General features: G+C 38.1%; 1 protein-coding gene across 1 annotated transcript in view; it reads right to left on the bottom strand.

The window, feature by feature from the left end:
* Positions 1-20,894, bottom strand: part of PDLIM4 (PDZ and LIM domain 4) — a 242,311-nt gene that overhangs the window by 185,106 nt on the left and 36,311 nt on the right. Inside the window, exon 2 of the mRNA XM_089694062.1 lies at positions 4,771-4,922. Within this exon, the coding sequence (XP_089550188.1) occupies positions 4,771-4,922 (152 nt within the window). The remainder of the gene's footprint in view (positions 1-4,770; positions 4,923-20,894) is intronic.

The raw sequence follows: 20,894 nt of genomic DNA, 5'->3' as shown, positions 1-20,894 counted from the left end.
TAGATGAAAGAGATATAAAATGTCACTTTACAAATCTGATTGATGTCCTTATGAAGGTGCTGAGACACTCCTCAAACAGTATTACACATTAAAGGTACTGGATTATACCACACTCCCGATTCTTTCATCATGTTAGCAGCAGCTTTAATAAACATTTTATAAAACAATGTAAAGAAGTTATGAGAGTTGTGCTGGGGCAGGACCACTTTTATAAGTAATATAGAAGCCCTTAAATTCAGGGTGTTCTACTAATCAAATATTAACTTCGACTGATGTGAATGTATAATATATAGTATATGTAAAGCGTTGTGTAAATTGACCACACCTGTAATAAATAATTAAATAAATAGGAAAGCTCCGACCTTTCTGCTTCCAAAGGCTTACAATTGGTAAGACTATTCACCATTGTTATGGGCCAACATTTTTTCCTGAGTGCCAGGTGGGGACATGCCAGAGATTTGACTTTAGGGCTGATGCTGATATATGCATATTGCAGTATGGTCAACATTTTCTATCTCTTTTAGTAAATGACCCACTTTTGACTGTAATAGGTACAGAGGCATAAATAGATCTAAATTATTAGATTCCCTTGGGTTTCTCTAACTTGTAAGTGTAAATATTAGGAGAAAAACAATTACTAGGAAGCTGTTACCAAATTTGGGGGGGAGAGATCCACGGTGTTATTTATTGTCCTAATTATTGTAATTTTGACTGCACTAGGCAGCTGTAGGAAATATGGGCTGCTAACCATTCTACATCAAGCAAGAGAGCAGCCTGACAAGATCTGTGTATTAGAGGAGAATTCTGGCAGTAATCCGTGAGTGGACAGGGGTGCACAGCTCCATTTCCCTTCCAGTATATAGGGGAAGAGATCAGGAGGAGTCTGGTCCAAAGTAAGAGAGAAAGCTGACCCCTGCAGTGCTGAATCCTGGAAAAAAAATGTTATAACTACAGGAAAATCAATTTTCTGTTCTTTCTCTGTACTGTAAACAGTTTTTAACTTAACCCACCCCCGGCAGGTATGGCTAACAGTTGGTGGGACTTTAAGTAACTACCCCTCCTAACATAGAGGTAAATTAATGCTAGCTTCCAATTCATCAGGAAGAGACATGTTAAAAAGAATAAAAAATCAGTTATAACTACATAAATCTAGCAACAATGCAGTGCCTTGCCAGTTGGTTTAGTTTCTGCCACAGCAGCAGAGACACACAGGACTGCACACGGAGTCATATTCACCACCTCAACCACGCAACTGTACTGTTATGATTATTTATTTCCGGTACTTATATAGTGCCGTCAGTTTACGCAGCGCTTTACATATATATTGGACATTCACATCAGTCCCTAACCCTGAAGGGGCGTACAATCTAGGTTCCCTAAGTTACATTCATACATACACATACTAGGGTCAATTTATAGAGAGGAACCAATTCACCTACCAGCATGTCTTTGGAGTGTGGGAGGAAACTGGAGAACCTGGAGGAAACTCATGCAGTCACAGGGAGAACATGTTCCAAGCAGGTGGTGTGGTGGTTGGGATTTGAATCAACAACCCTAGTACTGCCAGGCGGAAGTGCTAACCATTTAGCCACTGTGCTGCCCCAACTATATTTAGAAACATTTCTGCTTGCACTGTTAAATTCCCATTGATTCTCATGCGAAATTGTAAACATATACACACAAAGAAAATGAGGGGGCTCATTAAAAGTCCCCCTCTGAATATTCTTTTTTTTTTTTGTTTTGGTTCCCCTTTTCCTTTCAATTCCTGGTGGGTTTTTTTCTTCTTACAGTGCCTCCTTTGTTTGGCTGCCAAGGTATTCAGTCTTCGAAACCAGGAGGCGGGATTCAGGATCATTTCCTTCAGATAGAGAGCATACACTTGGATCACCTATCCACTGCTGATTGGCAGGGAGGGCGATAACCCTCCTCCACACTGTGCTAAGGGATGACAACACTGCAGTAAAATTTACCACAGGATAATTAGTGTTGTCCCTCATTCAGTATTGTGTATAAACCAACAGGTGCTAAAATGCTGATGCTGATTTACAAAAGGCAAATAGGCAGTTCACTTTGCAAAGGAATTTTCCTCAGAGAATACCCAATCGCATACAAGGAAAATAAAAAAGACAGCATTTTTCCTTGAACACTAGACTTTGACTTTATAATGAAAGTTAGCAGAGCTTCACCTAAGAGCTTCGCTAATCTCTGGGGATGACTCCCAAAGTGCAAATTCCCTTGTGTAGATCAACCCCTTTGTGTACCAGAGTTATCTGAATAACACAGTTCTCTGCAGTATGAGTGACTTGTAAAACCCTACAGATATTTTACACAGAAGCATAAATATTATTAGTTATGTTATTGAAACTGAAGTTCTATAACTTGAATTTTGCACTTAAAATCCTTTCTATGACTCCCAAATAGGCCTAAAGTGCCTCTCCTTTCTAAAGTCCCCATTCCTACAGCACAGTACACGTTTCACTCTTTTTATGAGCAGACAACTGAGTTATATATATTACAAAGTGTATATACTAGATTTATGATACTCAAGGAGATGGGGGAAGGTGGGGGCACTGAAACCCACTGAAACCCAATACAAATCTCCTCTGTGTATTGCCATCCAGATTACTGCTGACAGTAGAAACATGCTTGCATGCACTACTAAAATCTTGTATGCCATTCCCATGAGAAAATGCAAATATATCAATAAAATGAAAAAAAAAAAATATTTACAAGTCTAAGAGAAAAATCTAGAGTCTGGGCAAATTATACCCTAAGGTTAGTTTATGCACCTTTAAAACTTGCTTGTATAAACTCCATTGAATATATCCCAACAGTAGTGTAAACAGTACTTACTATATATCACTTAATAGAAATTCCTTGATTGTTTTTTATGGCATGATCAACCCCAAAATGCCTAAAAACATCACAACTTTCTTACTGTCTTATATGTTTTTTTAATTCAACTGAAGCTGGGGGATGAACAGAGGAATATGCTTGCAAAGTCCTGCTTAGACTATAAAAACATAATGCCAAAACATGGCAACTTCACATAGAGGCAATGCTAGTGGGTAGTACTGTAACATCAGGAAAATTATTGGAATACAAACACCTTCCTAAAAGTGCTTCTTAAAGCATTAACACATGAAAATGTATCGATGTGCATTTTTTGTCATATTGAAATATGTTTCTTTGAGTACGCCTATTTATTTTTAGTGGGCCCTCAATGCAAATCTATGGGCCTAAAACATACCTTTGTTATTTTTTGGCTAATGGCCTAACCCCTAGTCCATATTATCATATCACTATCTATCTGAATAAAACTCAAATTTGAGAATTTTGAAGTTTATACAACATATTCCAAGTACCATGGGGTCCAATGTATTCAAAATTCAAACATAATTTAACCACAAATACCATATAAATAAGTATTTATTTAAATATTAAAAATACTGTAACTTTTTAGAGCAATATCACTTAGTCAGACAGTTAGTCAGTCTGACAGCATTTCTCTAAGAGGTCTTGGTTTGGTGATAAGCTAGTCTTAATCAATAATACATTAATTGCTATTTAACCTATTACAAATATCTAATATACTACATAAATATCTATTCTCCTTTGGCTGTCCAACCAAGGTGAGACATATTTTTGTAAATCACTGGTATTGGAAGTAGTGTGCAGCAATTTCACAACTTTTGTGGACCTGCTCCAAAATGTACAAGGGCCAGATACTGATTTTTTTCAATCACTTCATTCCGGAACTTGGTGTTGAATATAGTTACACTAGATAAAAGTAAAATCATCCACTTCACACTGCATCACACAGGCAATAGAAATGTATTGTAAGATATGGCCTCCTGAATGGTGCAAGGAAGTAATGAACTTGTAATCCACTGTGGCCAAAATAAATAGCAATGAGCATTTATGGCTTATACCACATAAGGTTCTCATCAGCAATTTCCTTAGATTGGCTGATGTCTGAGAAATTCAAGCTTACACGGTCTCTTGAAACAGTATGTCTCGTGCCATTGTATAAATAAATCAGCAATTTGTCTTCAATTGCTATTAACAGGTATAATCTGAAAATAGCAGTGGAATGTTACATTTACCTCCCCAGTATGAATTGAAGGGGAATCCAATAGGGACACCTGTTGCTGTGACAACTGTCTAAGAGAGAAGTTCCTCTCATGTTGGAGAAATGTCTTGACTTCCTGTTGTGTCTTCAGAAGTGAAAAGAAATCTCACTAATAAAGAGACAGGGGGTTTACCATTTCCTTACATTCTTCAAAACCTAAAATCAAGTTTTAGCTTTAGATAGCCTTTAAAATAAAAAAAAAACTGTCAAAAAATAAACATAGCATAGAAGGAGAGCCATGAACAGACCCAAGCTGGCCATACACTGCTCAAATCTCAGCTGGTTCCTGGTAAACTGGATGAAATTCACTTAGTGGGTGGCCCTGTTGCCTCCTCTTACCCAACATCCTTTAATTGAAAAATTGAAGGAGCTGGGAGGATAATTGTTGGGCCAAAAATGCATAAAAAGGCATATCGAATAATGCATAGTAAAGGCACACTGGTGAGGGGCAACCAGCAGGGTGTGATATCACCAAAGCTGCCTTAGGCACCATAAAAGGTTGAAAAAGCCCTGAATATACTGCATTTGAGTAAAAAGATGTGATAATTTAGGGAGACATGTTTTATTCCTAGTCACCTGTCTAATAACACAAAAAGAACAAATATTTTCTTTAGAAAAAGCATTACAGATATACAGACCTGTTCAGGGAAAGCGTCAGATGGCTAGAACAGGCCTTAATCTTGTTCTGTGCCTGGAGATGAGTCATGTTTTCTGTGCTTTCCCCATTGATTTCCAAAATAACATCTCCTGGGCATAGGTTAGCCAGAGCAGCCTTGCTTCCAGGATTAATCTGTACAGGAAGAAGAACAATAGGAATATGGTGTTAATGCTATACACACTCTACAGCACAAAAAACGCATTGTTATAGGCAAATAATGGATATACTAGTAAAACCCAATCTGTCCTTGCCTGATACAATTGTATGCACATGGCCCTAAAACTACAGTATGTTGTATTGTGACATTAAGAATGGCAGTAGCCGTTAGTTGAGATTACTCCATCTACACTATTTAACGTGGAACAGACAATCGATTTATTTTTCTCTCTAGATAAAATCGAACGTGTATAGCCAGCTTAATATTGGATCATTTCTCAGTCTAAAGACATTAATATATGCTTTACATTTAGCCACGACAAGAACATATAAATTCCAAGAGCGTTCATCTTCCATATTTGAAGTAACATTATACAAAATCAGTGACAGCAGAAGAAAGCAATAGCAGTAGTGGAATGGTCCTTAGAGATCATATAACCAACATCAAATCTCTTATACCACTGGAATATCTGCCTGTGTATGCAGACCCCCCAAAAAGAAAAAGAGAAACAGCCTACAACAGTGGTGGATTTAATGAAGAGCAGGTATTTGGCAAATATTCAATGTTTTATATCACTGCAAAAATAGGTACATATGCTTATATATTGCTCAAGTGAAAGGAATTGCATGGACATGCAGCTGAAATATTTAAAAAATGAACATCCAAAGAAGTTACAGTAAAAAAGACACACAATGATTACTTTAATCCCACAAAGGAAATCATTTAAAAATGCTAGTAGCTCTACAATTTGGCCTCATGCATGTACTCTTTAAAAATGCTAGCGGGGTGCCATTTGTAACAAGAAACTAAAAACAAATGTTCTAGGGAACAGCCATCACAGATGCATAATTCCAGTTCATTCATTTTAATGACTATTAACGTGTGCCCATTGTTGATCTAGTTGGTGATGGCAATTGTTTGAAAATGGCATTTGATTCTCCAAAACATATATCCACAAAATGATTACAGGAGGATGGTAACACAGTATGGCAGTCAGGGCCTGAAAATAGTGCACACACATAAAACTGTAGTTCCTAAAATTCCTACCCAAGCCAAGATGGTGAGAAGGTATGCAGACACACTACTTCTGTCTATACCGGGGTTTCTCAAGGTATTCTAATCCATCTCCTCTATGTCCAAAATTTAAAAAAAAAGCTTTGCTATTAGTTTTACGTTAACATGCTGGTACTTAACATGAAACATATATCAGACCTACTTTAAAGAAGTTTTCCATTAAGAAAATAATTCTTTGAATTTGCTCTGAGGACCTTCCAGCCCCTGCATCCTAAGTGATTAACCTTTTCACGATTTAAAAAAAAGCTGTCAGACTCTGCTGGAGCAACACAGCTCTGACCATAGAAATAAATTGAGTGAAACTCTCTAATCCAGGAGTATTGAATTAGAATTCACTATTGTATAATATATAATAGTCTATTTGTATTGGTATTGGTATTGTTGGTATTGTTGGTTGCAGATTTTTCTTCACTTCTTGTCTGGCAAAACATTGTCCCCAGAACAGAAAGTGATGGGAAATCCCTATAAAGAAGCCCCAGATAGCAATAAACCTGACAGGGATTCTAACCATTCAAGCCAAAATTAAAAAAAGAAAAAAACACAGAAAGCAAGCTGTATATTAGATGTACATTTATCTTTGCATTTGCTACAGGTTTAACTGATGTACAGTATGTGGAAGGTGCTGATCAGAGGTACATTTTACATAGGGAGAGCTTCTTCTCAGTAGAGTGAGGAATTTATAAAACAAACTACATGCTCCCAGTAAATCTTCATCACATTGCTCCTTTTCTGTACTGCCTTCCTTGTGCCTGGATGGTAAATTCACAAGGACATTCTCAAGGCTGGAAAAATCCTTCCATATAAATCCATGTGGAGAATAATCTATGCTGTAGGCTGCTGAAGGCATGGCATGTGTGACAATACCAGATTCATAATCTCCCTGTTTACTTTGTTAATCTTATCATATTTGTTGAGTAATGACTCTTTGATGTCTAACAGGCAGTGTTTATATTTGGTGAAACGGGGCAAGGAGGTGGATCGCTTCCTCTTGGGATGTTCGGCTGAAACAACTGTTGATGGGTGTAGCAAAAGTTTATTCAAGAGCCCTTGAGATTGCGATGAATTTTTCTTCACTGACACACTAGAACTAGATCATTGGTCAAATGCAATATTCGAGCATATTCGAATATATATATATACAGCAGTGGTTCTCAACCTGTGGGTCGCGACCCCTTTGGGGGTCGAACGACCCTGTCACAGGGGTCCCCTAAGACCATCAGAAAACACATATTTCTGATGTGTAAAGAGCAGCTACTGTGTAGAAAGCAGCTGCTGTGTTGAAAGCAGCTACTCTGTTAAAAGCAGCTACTGTGCTGAAAGCAGCAGTATTGGAGGTAAAACGACACTTCATGAATTATAATTACTGGATAAATAATTTTATGGTTAGGGGTCACCACAACATGAGGAACTGTATTAAAGGGTCACGGCATTAGGAAGGTTGAGAACCACTGATATACAGGGTGATTGTAAAGTAACTCCCTATTTTAAACTATTTATACATTTTTTATATGAAGTTACTTTTTTCTCAATTCTTTAATGTATGTTCCTTAATCTATGACAATTAAATCTGTATTGTTGTTTTTCTTTTCAGATTGATTATTTTGTTTTAAAATTCGAAGCCCCATAAAGATGTCCAGACGTTTAACTGTAGAAGAGCGTGCCCAGTTAGAGGCACGCTACGAAGTTTGGAAATCAGTTGTTCAAGTGCAAAGATGGTGGAGGACCATCAAAGGAAAACATGCTCAGATCGATGCAAAGACCATCAAGAACTGTCATGTAAAACTCATGGCGACAGGTTCTGTAATGGATGCTCAAAGAAGCGGTCGCCCTTCCAATGCCAGTGACACGGAGGTAGTGAGAACAATTCAAAAAAATGTTCACTCAGAGCCCAAAAAAGTCCATTCGACAAGCAGCAAGGGAAAGTGGCCTCTCTTTTCACTGTGTACAACTGTGCTCAAGAAGAATTTTAAATAAAACCCCATGTTATGTGGTGTTCTCATATTCATTTTTTGTAAAAATAATGATTAAAAAATAGATTATAAGATTTTTAAAATAAGGAGTTACTTTTCAATCACCCTGTATATACTGTGTATATATATATATATATATATATATATAATTATATAGTGAATATAGTTTTTGTACTGCAAGTCAATGCCCGGAGAACTTTTCATATTTTGTACACTGATGGTTTATAAGGTTTTCAGATCACTTCATATCTATGTACATTTTACAGTCTTTTTATTTAGCATTAATATGGTTTTCTTTTGATGATGTCAGGACTATTCATGCTAGCCACAACACTAGACCTATCAGTGCTAAGTCTTGCCTTACCATAACCATAACCTTAAAGTGGCATTAAAGCCTTGTTTTTTCTTTTAAGAGAGAGAGAGCAGCCCTGATCCTCCTCTTCTTGGGTCCCTTTCCAGCGCTCCTGGCCCCCCCCCTCGATTAGTGCCCCCAGAGCAAGATGCTTGCTCTGGGGGCACTGGTGCATGCTCTCTTCTGAGCCGCCAGAAGACACATAGAGCCGCAGCTCGCCCCCCCCCCCTTCTAGAACGAATGGTCTCCAGCTGCTGTCTCAGCCAGTGAGGAGGGGGAGTTCCCTGTAAAGCAGTGAACATCACTGTATCTGAGGGGGCTCAGGTAAGACTTGGGGGGAGGGGGCTATGGAGCACATAGAATGCATTAAGGTAAACAACCTTCAGCCTTTAATATCACTTTAAAGCAGAACTTCACTGTCTCAATCATCATATTTTTTATCCTTATGCTGCTAGTGTTAGTAAATAGAGAACAAAGTATATAACATTCACTTGTTTTAAACATTTTATTTTTTACATATATTCAGATACTTCCCAGTTTCCAGGCCTAGACAACTGTTGTTATACATGCCAGGTGTCTTCAGGAGGGGAGGAAGGGTTTTCTCAGCTGCGCACACCCTCCTGCCAACATGCCTGAACTAATGACAGATGGATTCCAAGTAAATGCTACATGCATCATAAGCCCTTATTCAAGTTAATAAAAAATGAAAACACACTGATTCTACCAAGCACCATCTTTTTAATCATATATAGCATACCACAAACATAAATCCGAAAAAACTTTGATAATAAGATATTGATTTTGCTCAACACCTCAACCCAAAAGGATACAGAAATTGTATATTTGTAGTCATCCTAAATGATTCATATATCAAAAATTAAAAAATCTAATATCGACAGGTATCATTGGCTTACTAATTTCCTTTACTGTTTAAAAGCCAAAATACATTGGACATATCACATATACATAAACCCATTAAAAACATATCAAAAGTCATGTCTAAATATCAATCGGATGCTGTAAAACCTATATATAATTTTCATATCTTTATATAAGACCAGGTTCTACTCCCAACCAGACTGCCTAAATGATCTGCGTGGAAGTCCACCCCCCTTTGCCTGCACCCTTCTGGGACACATCACAGGTCCCAGAAGACTCCAGGACCATTCACAAAGAGCAGTGAGGCTCAGACATGCGCAGTGGGAAGCCAGCTGTGAGTCCACAAGGCTTCACAGTTGGCTTCTCATAGTTAACATACTGGTGTCAAGGACCAAAAGACTGCTGAAAAATCAGTCACGGAAAGGTCGGCGCTGGATCCCCGGACAGGTGGGTGTGCTTTAATTAAGAGTCAGCGACAGTATTTGGAACTGCCGACTTTTAATTTTTTTGGGGTGGGAGACTAAATCTGCTCTTTAATCAGTAGTATTAAATACACCACAACAGTTTAGTATTTTACAATTTTTGTTATGATAATGGCAGTGATCAGTAACTTACTGTCTTTACAATAGTAGTAACAGCCATATAAATTGGCTCTTGCTTGAGGTTCCTATAAGCCAAAATACAGGGCACTTGCGGAAAGCAATTATAAATGGTTGGCAATATTTTCCCTTACGATACCCAGTCAAAGTCATTGCACTGACATCTCAAGAACTGTATTACCTGATGTGAGGTCATGAAGCACCAAAAAGAAAAAACAGAAAGAAAATAAAAACTCTTTTTCATAAGGCTGACGTTTAGGTATGGCAATTTTTACACAGTTACATCGGTCCAGATACTTATGGTTACATACTTACTTACCAGTGGAAGGTGGAAATCACTGTAGAAAGCAATGCTATTTAAGTGATCACAACTAACTCATGGGAGCCGTGCTGAGTAGTCGCCCTGTTGCTTAGGTGTCCGTTTATGAACCAGCAGTAATAGATCACTGCTCAGTTCTCCGGCATTCTCGGAGAACACAGTTCTCCTGTGAATGCCGTTTATGAAGCATATGTAGATCAGTTCTCCAAACGAAGGGAGAACGGTCTACAAACAATGGAAAAAGGCTGATTTTACTAAAATCTCGTGAGATTACAGTAAAAGATCAGTTTACTAAACAGAGGTAAATTATCTCTGCTTAGTTTGCGGTCCCTCTGATTCTCCAGCTCTGGGCTAGAGAATCTGGAGGGAGAACACAGATCTCCAGTGAAGGGCTGAACATGTTCTCCTGAGTGTTATAAACTGTGAATGACCAGAGAATAGCTGTGATCCTCTGAATCGCAGCTATTCTGTGTGTCATAAACGGACACCTTAGTGAACACAGGATGTTGCTTGCTCAGCACAGGTGCCAATCATGAACACTTTTCATTTTTTCAATCAATGCAAATTGTTTTCTGATTGGACAATGTAGAGACCCATCACCCTGTCTCTCCACTTCATCCAATCAGAGAATGCTTTACAAATGCAAAGTGAACTCTGAATGGTGTCAATGCTGAGCAATCAACCTCCTGAGTTAACAGTGCAGCAGGGAAGCCACTTGGCATGATACTCAGAGTTTAGTGGAGATCACTGGAGTAGTAGTGCCTACTACAGTGGTTTCCAGCTTCCATAAGGTTGCCACAGATATGGCACATACAAACTTACATGGTCCAAGCTGGACCGATGTAACTATGTATAAATTGTCATACATAAACTTCAGCTTTAGCAACTTTAAATACCCATAGATACGTGTGGCTCGGTACACAGTGTTTTATTGCTTCTATAACCTTTACTCTACAACATTTATAACTTGAAAAAGAAGCTTCTGCTCATTTCTGCAGTATTTCCTTTATTGTAAAGCAGACAAGTAATTTAATTTATTTCACTATTCATCAAATTCAGTTACACAATACTTCCTTAGAAAAGGTTTCCTTAATAGGAAATGCAGTAGAAAGTCCAGCTTAAACAAAATATGTTATGCCCAAAGGAGGATCAATGAGAGATGTCACAATGATTGCAGAGCATTTCAATTGTTGTGCTGCTGTATTCCTTCACTCTATGTTTGACTAATAGAACCTACACCCTGGGGGACAATACCATCTAACTAGAAAACACAAGCACATGGTTGTAGAAAACAATATGAGTGCTAGAGCAGGTAATATACAAAAAAAGCCTATCTACTGCAGTACATACACAATAGTCAGTTGTTAGGGAGGCCACATATCTAAATCTAAATGCAGTCCAGCAGGGACCAGTCAAATTTACATCAGTGTGTGGCCTCTCCCGCTGACAAACGTTGAATATTGAATTGACTTCTGTCAAAGGGACCTGTCGGAAAAGTTTCTGACAATAAGTGGCTTTAGAAAATCAGCTGTTTTTTTGCCCCTCGGTTTAAATGATCCTGTTGTCCACAGAACAACAAGTAATGTAAACAGACAGGTGATTTAATCTGTGAAACCTTTGTCACATATAAAATTTATGAGCTTAAAACAACCAAAATATAACTAACCATGCCAAGTATGATTACCTTCTATTCAATACTGTCATCAGATTTGCATGTATATAGGACATGCCCCAGCCCTCCCTCTTCCCTGTTGATACTTACCTTCCCTCTGCTCTGTCTCCCTTCTAGAGTAGAAAGCCCCAGGAGCGTCCCTAGGGTTGGTTTCACCCGGTGCGATAACGCTTGGTGACACCCCCTCCGACGATCCCCGCAGAATGGATCCGATCCATTATGCTCCCCAATCCGCAGATCCGATCCATCCAGCGGGGATCATCGGCTTTCTTTACAACTTAACTTTTCATGGAGCGGGTCTGGTGTCACCCTGTATAGGTTGCATGCCGATGATCCCCGCAGGATGCTTCGGCATGCAACCTATACGGGGTGACACCGGACCAGCTCCACGAAAAGGTAAGTTGTAAAGAAAGCTGACGATCCCCACAGGATGGATCGGATCCATCCTGTGGGGATCGCCGGCTTGCTTTACAACTTACCTTTTAGCTGAAGTTAGAAGCTGATTGGCTATCATGCACCGCTGCACCAGAGTCTGAGTGCTCCAGTTTTAGTAAATCCCCCCATAGTGACCTTCCTCCCACATTCACATGAAAAAGCTCATTCCTGTTACCAGCTAAAATAATTAATAAACTGAAGATCTTCATTTTAGGAATGATCTGGGGATCCTCAGTATTTTGTGTCAGAAATTATTTTTCCTCCCTTTGTTATGTATAAAATAAAATCAAACACCAGATTTACCTAATCTGGGATGTTCTTATAAAATTTAAAAACATGATTTGAAACTGCATACAAAAGCTATTTCTCATCATATTGTTGAAAGGGGAACCCTTTTCACCCTTTCTTGTTTTTTGTTAGACATATTTTGGTTGTACTTTGATGTCCAAAAAAACAATAAAAAATATAGAAATAAAAATTAAAATCAATCCCAGATTAAGTATCTGGACCTCGGAAAAAATGATTTAGGTTGCGGATATTTTCATGAATGGTCATATTATCTATTTTAATCACTTATGTCATAACCACAATTTCCCTACCATTATCTACCATATTTCCACTTACAGAATGCAATCTGGCCCCAGTTAGGAAATTAGAATGTAAGACCCCCCTCCCCACTGGAGCAATTTGGATGTTTTATGGGGTGAGTATAGGATTGTGTATGTGGACGTTTTCTATTTGTGTATGTGTGTGTGTATGTGTTTTTTTTTCTTTTGGGGGGGAGTTGAACTGGATGTACTTATGTATTTTATCAACCAGACTAACTATGTAGCTAAATATTGCTTTATAAGCAGTGGTATCAATCTAGTGGACCTAAATCGTTAACATGAATTCATGGGTATCCAGTCCACTGCTTCTTGTTACACTCTGAACAGAGCCTGTACATACACTGTGCACTTTCCATTCAATCTTATGAAGAGTTTGTATTCTGGAGCATGGATAGTGCATGCATAGGTCTGGCTCAGCAGATATTGACAAGCAACTGTGTGGCTTAATCTACATTTCACAGGATCAGGTATAAGTGACTCTTAGATAGGCGGAGGCGCTAGGAACAGGGGGAGCTACAATTTAAATGAAACTGCACCATGTTGCACTACAGTTACACTTTTTAGGCCCCATGTACATGGGACACTTCTGAACGATGGAAACTGACTGCTGGAAAATGTAGGTTAAAAAACGGCAGTTTAGCCGCATTTGCATAACGAGTTTATGAGCGTTTATGTGTGTTTGCGTTTAGAAGCGTTTTTTAAAGATAAGCACAGGAGAACACCCCAAATGCCCAGAATGCACTGAAAAGTGGTAAATTATTAACTATCTCAGACTGTTTCAGAGAAATACAGAGCGTAGAAGCAGAGAGAGCAGTATGTGTTGAAATTAGCTTAGGTGTGAGTTGCTCATTAACATTTCTTTGTTTCCAAGGGTGGGAAAGGTGTGCAGTGAAGTGAGTCAATAAGGCCAGCTGGCAATGGATCTTCATGAGGAATTTGAGGTGTGAATAGTCATTAACATATCTTTTGTTTCCGAGGGTGGGAGAGGTCTGAGGTGTGAATTGGTCATTATAATGTGTGACAGCTTGGTAGGAACATCCTGTTTTCAGTGTTTTGTCCATCTGAGTACCTTGAAAACACTTTGCATGTATTTTTCATGATAAAAAAAGGCTCTGGACAGCATCGGAACTGGAAGAGTTAAAAAAAAATTTCAGACGCAAACGCTTATAAACTCAATTAGCCGCGTTTTAGCCACATTTAGCAGCGTTTACAAGTGTTTTGCGTTTGAACACTGATAAAATCGACTGCTGAACACAAGTTTTCTGCGTTCAAAAAAATGACTGTAAACGACTGTAAACAAAGATGTGTACATGGACACATAGGAAAACCTTAGGGTAAGTTCAAGGGCTGCTGAAAAAAACGCTGAACAGCTACTAAACATGAGTTTATCAGCTGAAGTGTAGATGAGCCCTTAGTCCCCATGTACACGGGACACTTTTGAACGATGGAAACTGACTGCTGGAAAACGTAGGTTAAAAAACATCAGCTTAGCTGCATCTGCATAATGCGTTTATGCGTGTTTGCATTTAGAAGCGTTTTTTAAAGATAAGCACAGGAGAACCTCCCAAATGCCCAGAATGCACTGAAAAGTGGTAAATTATTAACTATTTCAGACTGTTTCAGAGAAATACAGAGAGCAGAAGCAGAGACAGCAGTATGTGTTGAAATTAGCTTAGGTGTGAATTGCTAATTAACATTTCCAAGGGTGGGAAAGGTGGCTGGTGGAGTGAGTCATTAAGGCCACCTGGCAGGGGTTCTTCATGAGGAATTTGAGGTGTGAATGGTCATTAACATATATTTTGTTTCCAAGAGTGGGAGAGGTCTGAGGTATGAATTGGTCATTACAATGTGTAACAAGCTTGAAAGGAACATCCTGTTTTCAGTGTTTTGTCCATCTGAGTACCTTGAAAACGTTTTGCATGCATTTTTCATGATGAAAAAAGGCTTTGGACAGCATTGGGAGCTGGAAGAGTTAAGAAAATTTTTTAGATGCAAACGCTTATAAACGCAATTTGCCGCGTTTAGCCGAGTTTAGCCATGTTTACAAGCATTTTGTGTTTGAAACGCTGATACAATTGACTGTTGAACGCAAGTTTTCTGCATTCAAAAAAAGACTGTAAACTCAAATGCCTGTAAACGACTGTAAATGAAGATGAGTACATGGACACATAGGAAAACATTAGGGTGAGTTCAGGGGCTGCTGAAAAAATTGTTGAACATCTCCTAAACGAGTGAGTTTATCAGCTGCAGTGTACATGAGCCCTTGATGTTGAAAAACACTCCTGAATACCATCTTAAAGTGGATCTTCACTCTCTCAATCAACACTGACTATTTTTAATCCTTAGTAAATAGGTAGGAAGGTATGGGAGGTACACTGCACTGCACCTCATTGCAGCCAAACCGCAGCGGGGCAGTGTGAAAGCATCATTAGGGTAAAGAACATTTTGTTCTTAGAACCACTTTACTAGCAATATAAAAATAATATAGAAGTAATATTTTTATTAATTGTGCTTAAATATAACAGTGAAATACAATAATAGCCCATAAAAATCATTGGACATTGTGAAGTCACCACAATCTCTATATAACAACAATAAGACATTTGAGAAATGATCGCACTCCTTCGCAGGTCTGTAAACTATCATCTTACATTGGTTCTAGATAAAATTATACATAGACTGTAATTCATACCAACAGAATTCTTGCTTGGGAGCTGTAATTATAGTTTAGAATGTCATTTATTCATCGGTATACAAATTCAAGGCTTGCTGGGATGCTATTTCCCTTCATGCACATGTAAATAATATCCCTTTACAAAGGTGTATCTGCTTATTTGTCCAGTAAACAACTTATGAAAGTGCCACAGATACCCAAACATAATGGGTATCTCTAATCTGACCTTTTATAAACTACGGCCTTATCTAGAAGTTTCAGGATCTGGACTAAACAGGATGTTATTGCACAGCCTTATTGTAAAACTTCACTTATGAGACTGAGAAATGAACTGCAGGTTCCTTTATGGCGCCCAAACAGCCATCCCAGCAATAACACTTTATCCAATTAAGGTGTCCGTTTAAGAGAGAAAAGTCGAGATCCTGAATATCACATCTGATCTCTCAGGTGTGCCAGTTTATGAAGCAGAGGTGAGGTGCAGAGAACACTTTCTTCACCTCTCATCACAGGACACATCCTTCTGTCATTCACTTTTACAGAGATGGCCAGGTTATGAAGGCGAGATCTCAAGATCTCACTGGCCATCTTTTTAAAATATCTCCGTCCCAGATTCTCCAGCCCAGAGCTAGAGAATCTTGGTGAGAAGCTGCTGTGATGTGAGGAAGAAGGCTTCTTTCTTCCTAACATCAGCACTAGTGGGGTTAAACATTGATATAAATTATAACTATATACTGTATATTTATGTATATTTGTGTTTTATATATAGTGTACAGTATATATATATATATATATATATATATATATATATATATATATAATACATATACACAAACATACAAACAGTACAGTTATAGTGTATTGTCGTTTTTTGATTGAGTTGAAATTTTTATGTGCATTCTGGTGCTTTTTTAACATGTATTTTGGCTCGCTCTTTACCTCCGTTTTTGTGTGTGTTCTGGAAACGCATGCAAAATGCATGTCATGTTTGCTGTGCCATTATTTGTTAATGGCACCCAAAAGTGGCTAGCAGATGTGCATTTTGCCAAAATATGCATAAAAACCAAAGCAAAATACACTTTAAAAAAGTGCCAAAATACATGCTAAGAAAAGTGCCAAGATGTGCGTTACAAACCATACCAAAATGCATGTTAAAATAACCTGTGCCAAAATGTGTGTTAAAGCGCCAAAATGCACATTAAAAAATCCCACATCAAAATGCGTGTTAAAAAATACAGCATGTTAAAAAACGGCAAAATGAACGTAAGTAATGCTAAAATCTGCAATAAAAAGGAGTCAAAATACACATTTAAAGCATCTGCCAAAATATGTGTTAAAAAGTACCAGTGATCAGTGCTTATAATTTTCATGTAATTGCATGATCTTTTTTACTTTGGTTTCACTGTTTAACCAATTCAATACCGGGCAATTTTATACCTTCCTGCCCAGGCCATTTTTGACGTTTCAGCGCTCTCACACTTTGAATGACAATTGCGCAGTCATACAACATTGTACCCAAACTAAAATTTTATCATTTTCTTCACACAACTAGAGCTTTCTTTTGGTGGTATTTAATCACCACTGGGGTTTTTATTTTTTGCTAAATTAACAAAAAAAGAACAAAAATTTTGAAAAAAAAACACGTTTTTCTTTGTTTCTGTTATAAAAGTTTGCAAATAAATAATTGTTCTTCATAAATTTAGGCTGAGATGTATTCTACTACATGTCTTTGGTGAAAATAACCCAAATTAGGATGTATTTTTTAGTTTGTAGGAAAGTTATAGAGAACACAAACTATGGTATAGATCTGAATATTGATCAATCCTGAAGTACTGACAGCCAATCTAATTTCTTGAGCTCCAAGAATGTCAGAATAGTACAGATATCCCCCAAATGACCCCTTTTTGCAGAGTAGACAGTCTGAGAACTTCATAAGAGGCATGGCGAGTTTTTTGAAGTTGTATTATTTTTGTCCAAATTTTTTGGAAAATGAAAAAATAAAAAAAATTATTTTCACTATTTTTTTTTTACATACTGTCACCAGTGCAGTACAGCGTCATCATATAACTGGCATGGCGGTGATCAGGGACACTGACTGGTGACAGTGTGAAAAAAAAAAATATATTTTTTTTTTATTTTAAATTTTTTATTACATTTTTTTATTTTTTTTTTAAGATTTTTTTTTCACATTTCACTATGTCCAAAGCAGTACAATGTTACCATAGAAACATTGTACTACTTTGGGGAAGTGATCAGTTTTTTTTTGTTTTTTTTTTTACACAATTTGCTTATAGCAAAGAATTACTTTGCTATAAGTAAGCATTTACCTGAATGACATTGATTCATTCAGGGTTTTTTTTTTTGTTTTGTGCTTAGCTGTGATTTGGCCACAGCTAATCACATGACATGTGCATGTGATTAGCTGTGACCATTCACAGCTAGACACTAGTATACAATGGATGGCATGAATGAAGCCATCCATTGTATACAGCTGTCATGTGACCTGCTGTGATTGGTCACGGCATGTCACATGGTACCTGCAACAGGGGTCGGTACTTAGATCTGTCATCGGCCGTGTCCGAGGTACACGGCCGGTGACAGATCGCGCCGCTGCGTGGCTCTGCAAGCACGCGAACTGCGCAAGCTAGTACATTTTTCCGGACGCCATTCGGCCAAAGGTCGGGCGTCAAATGGTTAAACTCAGGTGATCTGTAATCACACAATTATCTCAGATCACATGCAGCCCTCTCCCTTCTACACAAATCTCAGCTGTTCTCAGAGGAAAAACTTCTCTCTTCTCCTTCTGAGAACAAATGTTCTCCGCTTCATAAACAGGGGGAAAGAGGAGAAGATTCTTCCCTGAGAACTGCAGAGAACTGAAATGAGATAAATTATCTCTGCTTAATAAACGTTCACCTAAGACATTAACACTGACCTGTCACCATTCAGCTGCATTACATTGTCTTGCCTACTTCAAAATGTTTTATTCCATGCCTTTTAAGGATGTGATATTCATATAAATCACACACACATTCATGGTACAAAAAGTTAAATCAATGTCGCGTCAACTTCAATCAATATGTTGTTTATAAGGATTTTGAACTGATTTCTAAAATGAAAGTCACAAACTGCTGCAGATTGATAAGTACTGAGGTATTTTTTAGGTGTGAATTGTTAATTAAAGCAGTATTAAACCCCAAAACAAAAAGATTATATATTGCTGTTTACCAATCCTTTCAATCCTTAAATGTGGTGGCTGCAATAGTTTTCTTCTTTTGGCTTTTCCCCCTTTATTTTAACCTGGTAATCTGGCCAGTAACGCACTTCTGAAATAATCAAAATCCCTTTAAGGTTATGTGAAGCATATACAAATCACCAAACACAAATATGAGTGATAATATGAATTAACAGACATAGCACATATACAATTACCCTTTTGGGAAATAGACAATCCAAGGTATTTAGTAAGAGGCATGGTGAGTTTTTTAAGTTGTAATTTTTTGTCAATTATTTGGAAAATGTAGAAATTGAAAAAAAAATTTTTCACAGTATTTCACATATTGTCACCAGTCCAGTACAGCATTATCATGTAACTGGCATGGTGGTGATCCGGGACACTGAGAGCTGACAGTTTGTAAAAATAAAATATATTTTTAAATTTTTTCGCGTGTTACTTTATTTTCAATTTTTTATGATTTTTTTAACACACTGTGACCAGAGCAATACAATGTTACCATAGTAACACTGTACTACTATTGGGAAGTTATCAGGTTTTTTTTACACATTATAATTACTTATACCAATGTATTTCATTGGTATAAGAAACCATTTTTACTGAACGAAACTGATTCATTCAGTGTCTTTTGTTGAGATTAGCTGTGATTGGCCCAAGCTAATCACATGGTACAGATGGGCTTTGATTGGCCCTGTCTTGTCTGCGCCATGTTATCACTGTGACCAATCACAGCTAACCACACAATTGTATACAATGGATGGCATGAAAGGAAGCCATCCATTGTTTACAATTGTCATGTGATCTGCTGCGATTGGTCACATGACACTGGCAGCGAGCCGGTGTAGTGATCCAGTGGACACAGCCAGAGATAGATCGCACCGCTGCACAGCCCTGTGAGTGGCGCCTTTTGAGAGGACGTCATATGACGCCCACTGAGAAGGAGGAACATCCCACCTGGCCGTCAATCTGCTATAGGCCAGGAAGGTGTTAAAAATTGTTGTGCTGAGGTTTATACGTGTATGTGCGACTCTTGTCACAGCAATTAAAGCACACAAGGACTATGACATATGTGTGCCATGCATACAGCAAGTAATCTTGAGTTTTATTTGCCCTTTTAAACCCCCCCCCCATTCCCGTTAATTCTGTTTGGCCACACCAACTGTTTACTGCGTGCTACAGCACATCAGTGTTTCCTTTGGTGTGTCCAAAGAGGCCCCAGGTCTTTTACAATCCTAGCAACACCATGATCCATGGCCACGGGTAAGCAAGATCCATGGAATAGGTTGGGAAAATAAAGATGGCAAAACAGAATTATTTCATATTTGGCGACAAAATATATTAATACATGTACTGTGGTCCCTGCATGTTACAGGAAGTGGTAGACAGGCACGGCTGAGTAGAGGTTTTAGTAGTCAGCCAGCCAGAACAAATATATGAGCCACTCTAAAAAAGTGGAAATGCCTTGTAAGGAAAATTACGAATATTAAATTGCATAAATATGATTATCATGACTGAAATTGCATTACCCTGGATATAAATAGAATCTCCATCAGTTTCTGCTACTCCTGAGACATACTCTCCGTATTACAGAGTTTTCACTTAAAGGTAAAACACACAACTTCTACAAGTCTGTCCTAATGGAGACATACTGTATATAAGACTTCTTTGTCACAAGGACACAGATGTGAATATATGAGGATTTCATGGGTTTAGGTATGTCTGCAACATCTCAGCTCACCAATGCTAACACTGTATGGCAGAAGCAATAAAAACTACTCATTATGTCACGTTTTATTGAGTGTAATTTCAACCTCACACTGAAAGAAATGTTACAACTCCTGTCAGGTACATGCCTCACATTCTAATTCTTTGAAGAGGCTGCTGTACTGTACATTATTTATTTTCTTTGAGCAACCTGCATCGTATAGCTCATAAAAATCTCTAAAGCGCCATTAACACTTAGGCGTTTGAAATTGCGGGCGGAATCGCCATGATTCTGCCCACGATTTAAAAGCACGCTGTGAAAATGTGAAAACAAGCATTCACAAGTTCAAGTGCCATTCTTTTCAGTGGCACCTGAGAACACGTTTTTGCAATCACGTAAACAAAATCGCAGGATGCGTGGTGGCCAAA

This window comes from Staurois parvus, unplaced genomic scaffold, assembly GCF_062004578.1.
Source record: "Staurois parvus isolate SC_StPar_1 unplaced genomic scaffold, SC_StPar_1.0 ptg000648l, whole genome shotgun sequence".
Taxonomy (NCBI): Eukaryota; Metazoa; Chordata; class Amphibia; order Anura; family Ranidae; genus Staurois; species Staurois parvus.
This window is presented reverse-complemented; position numbering and strand designations above follow the sequence as displayed.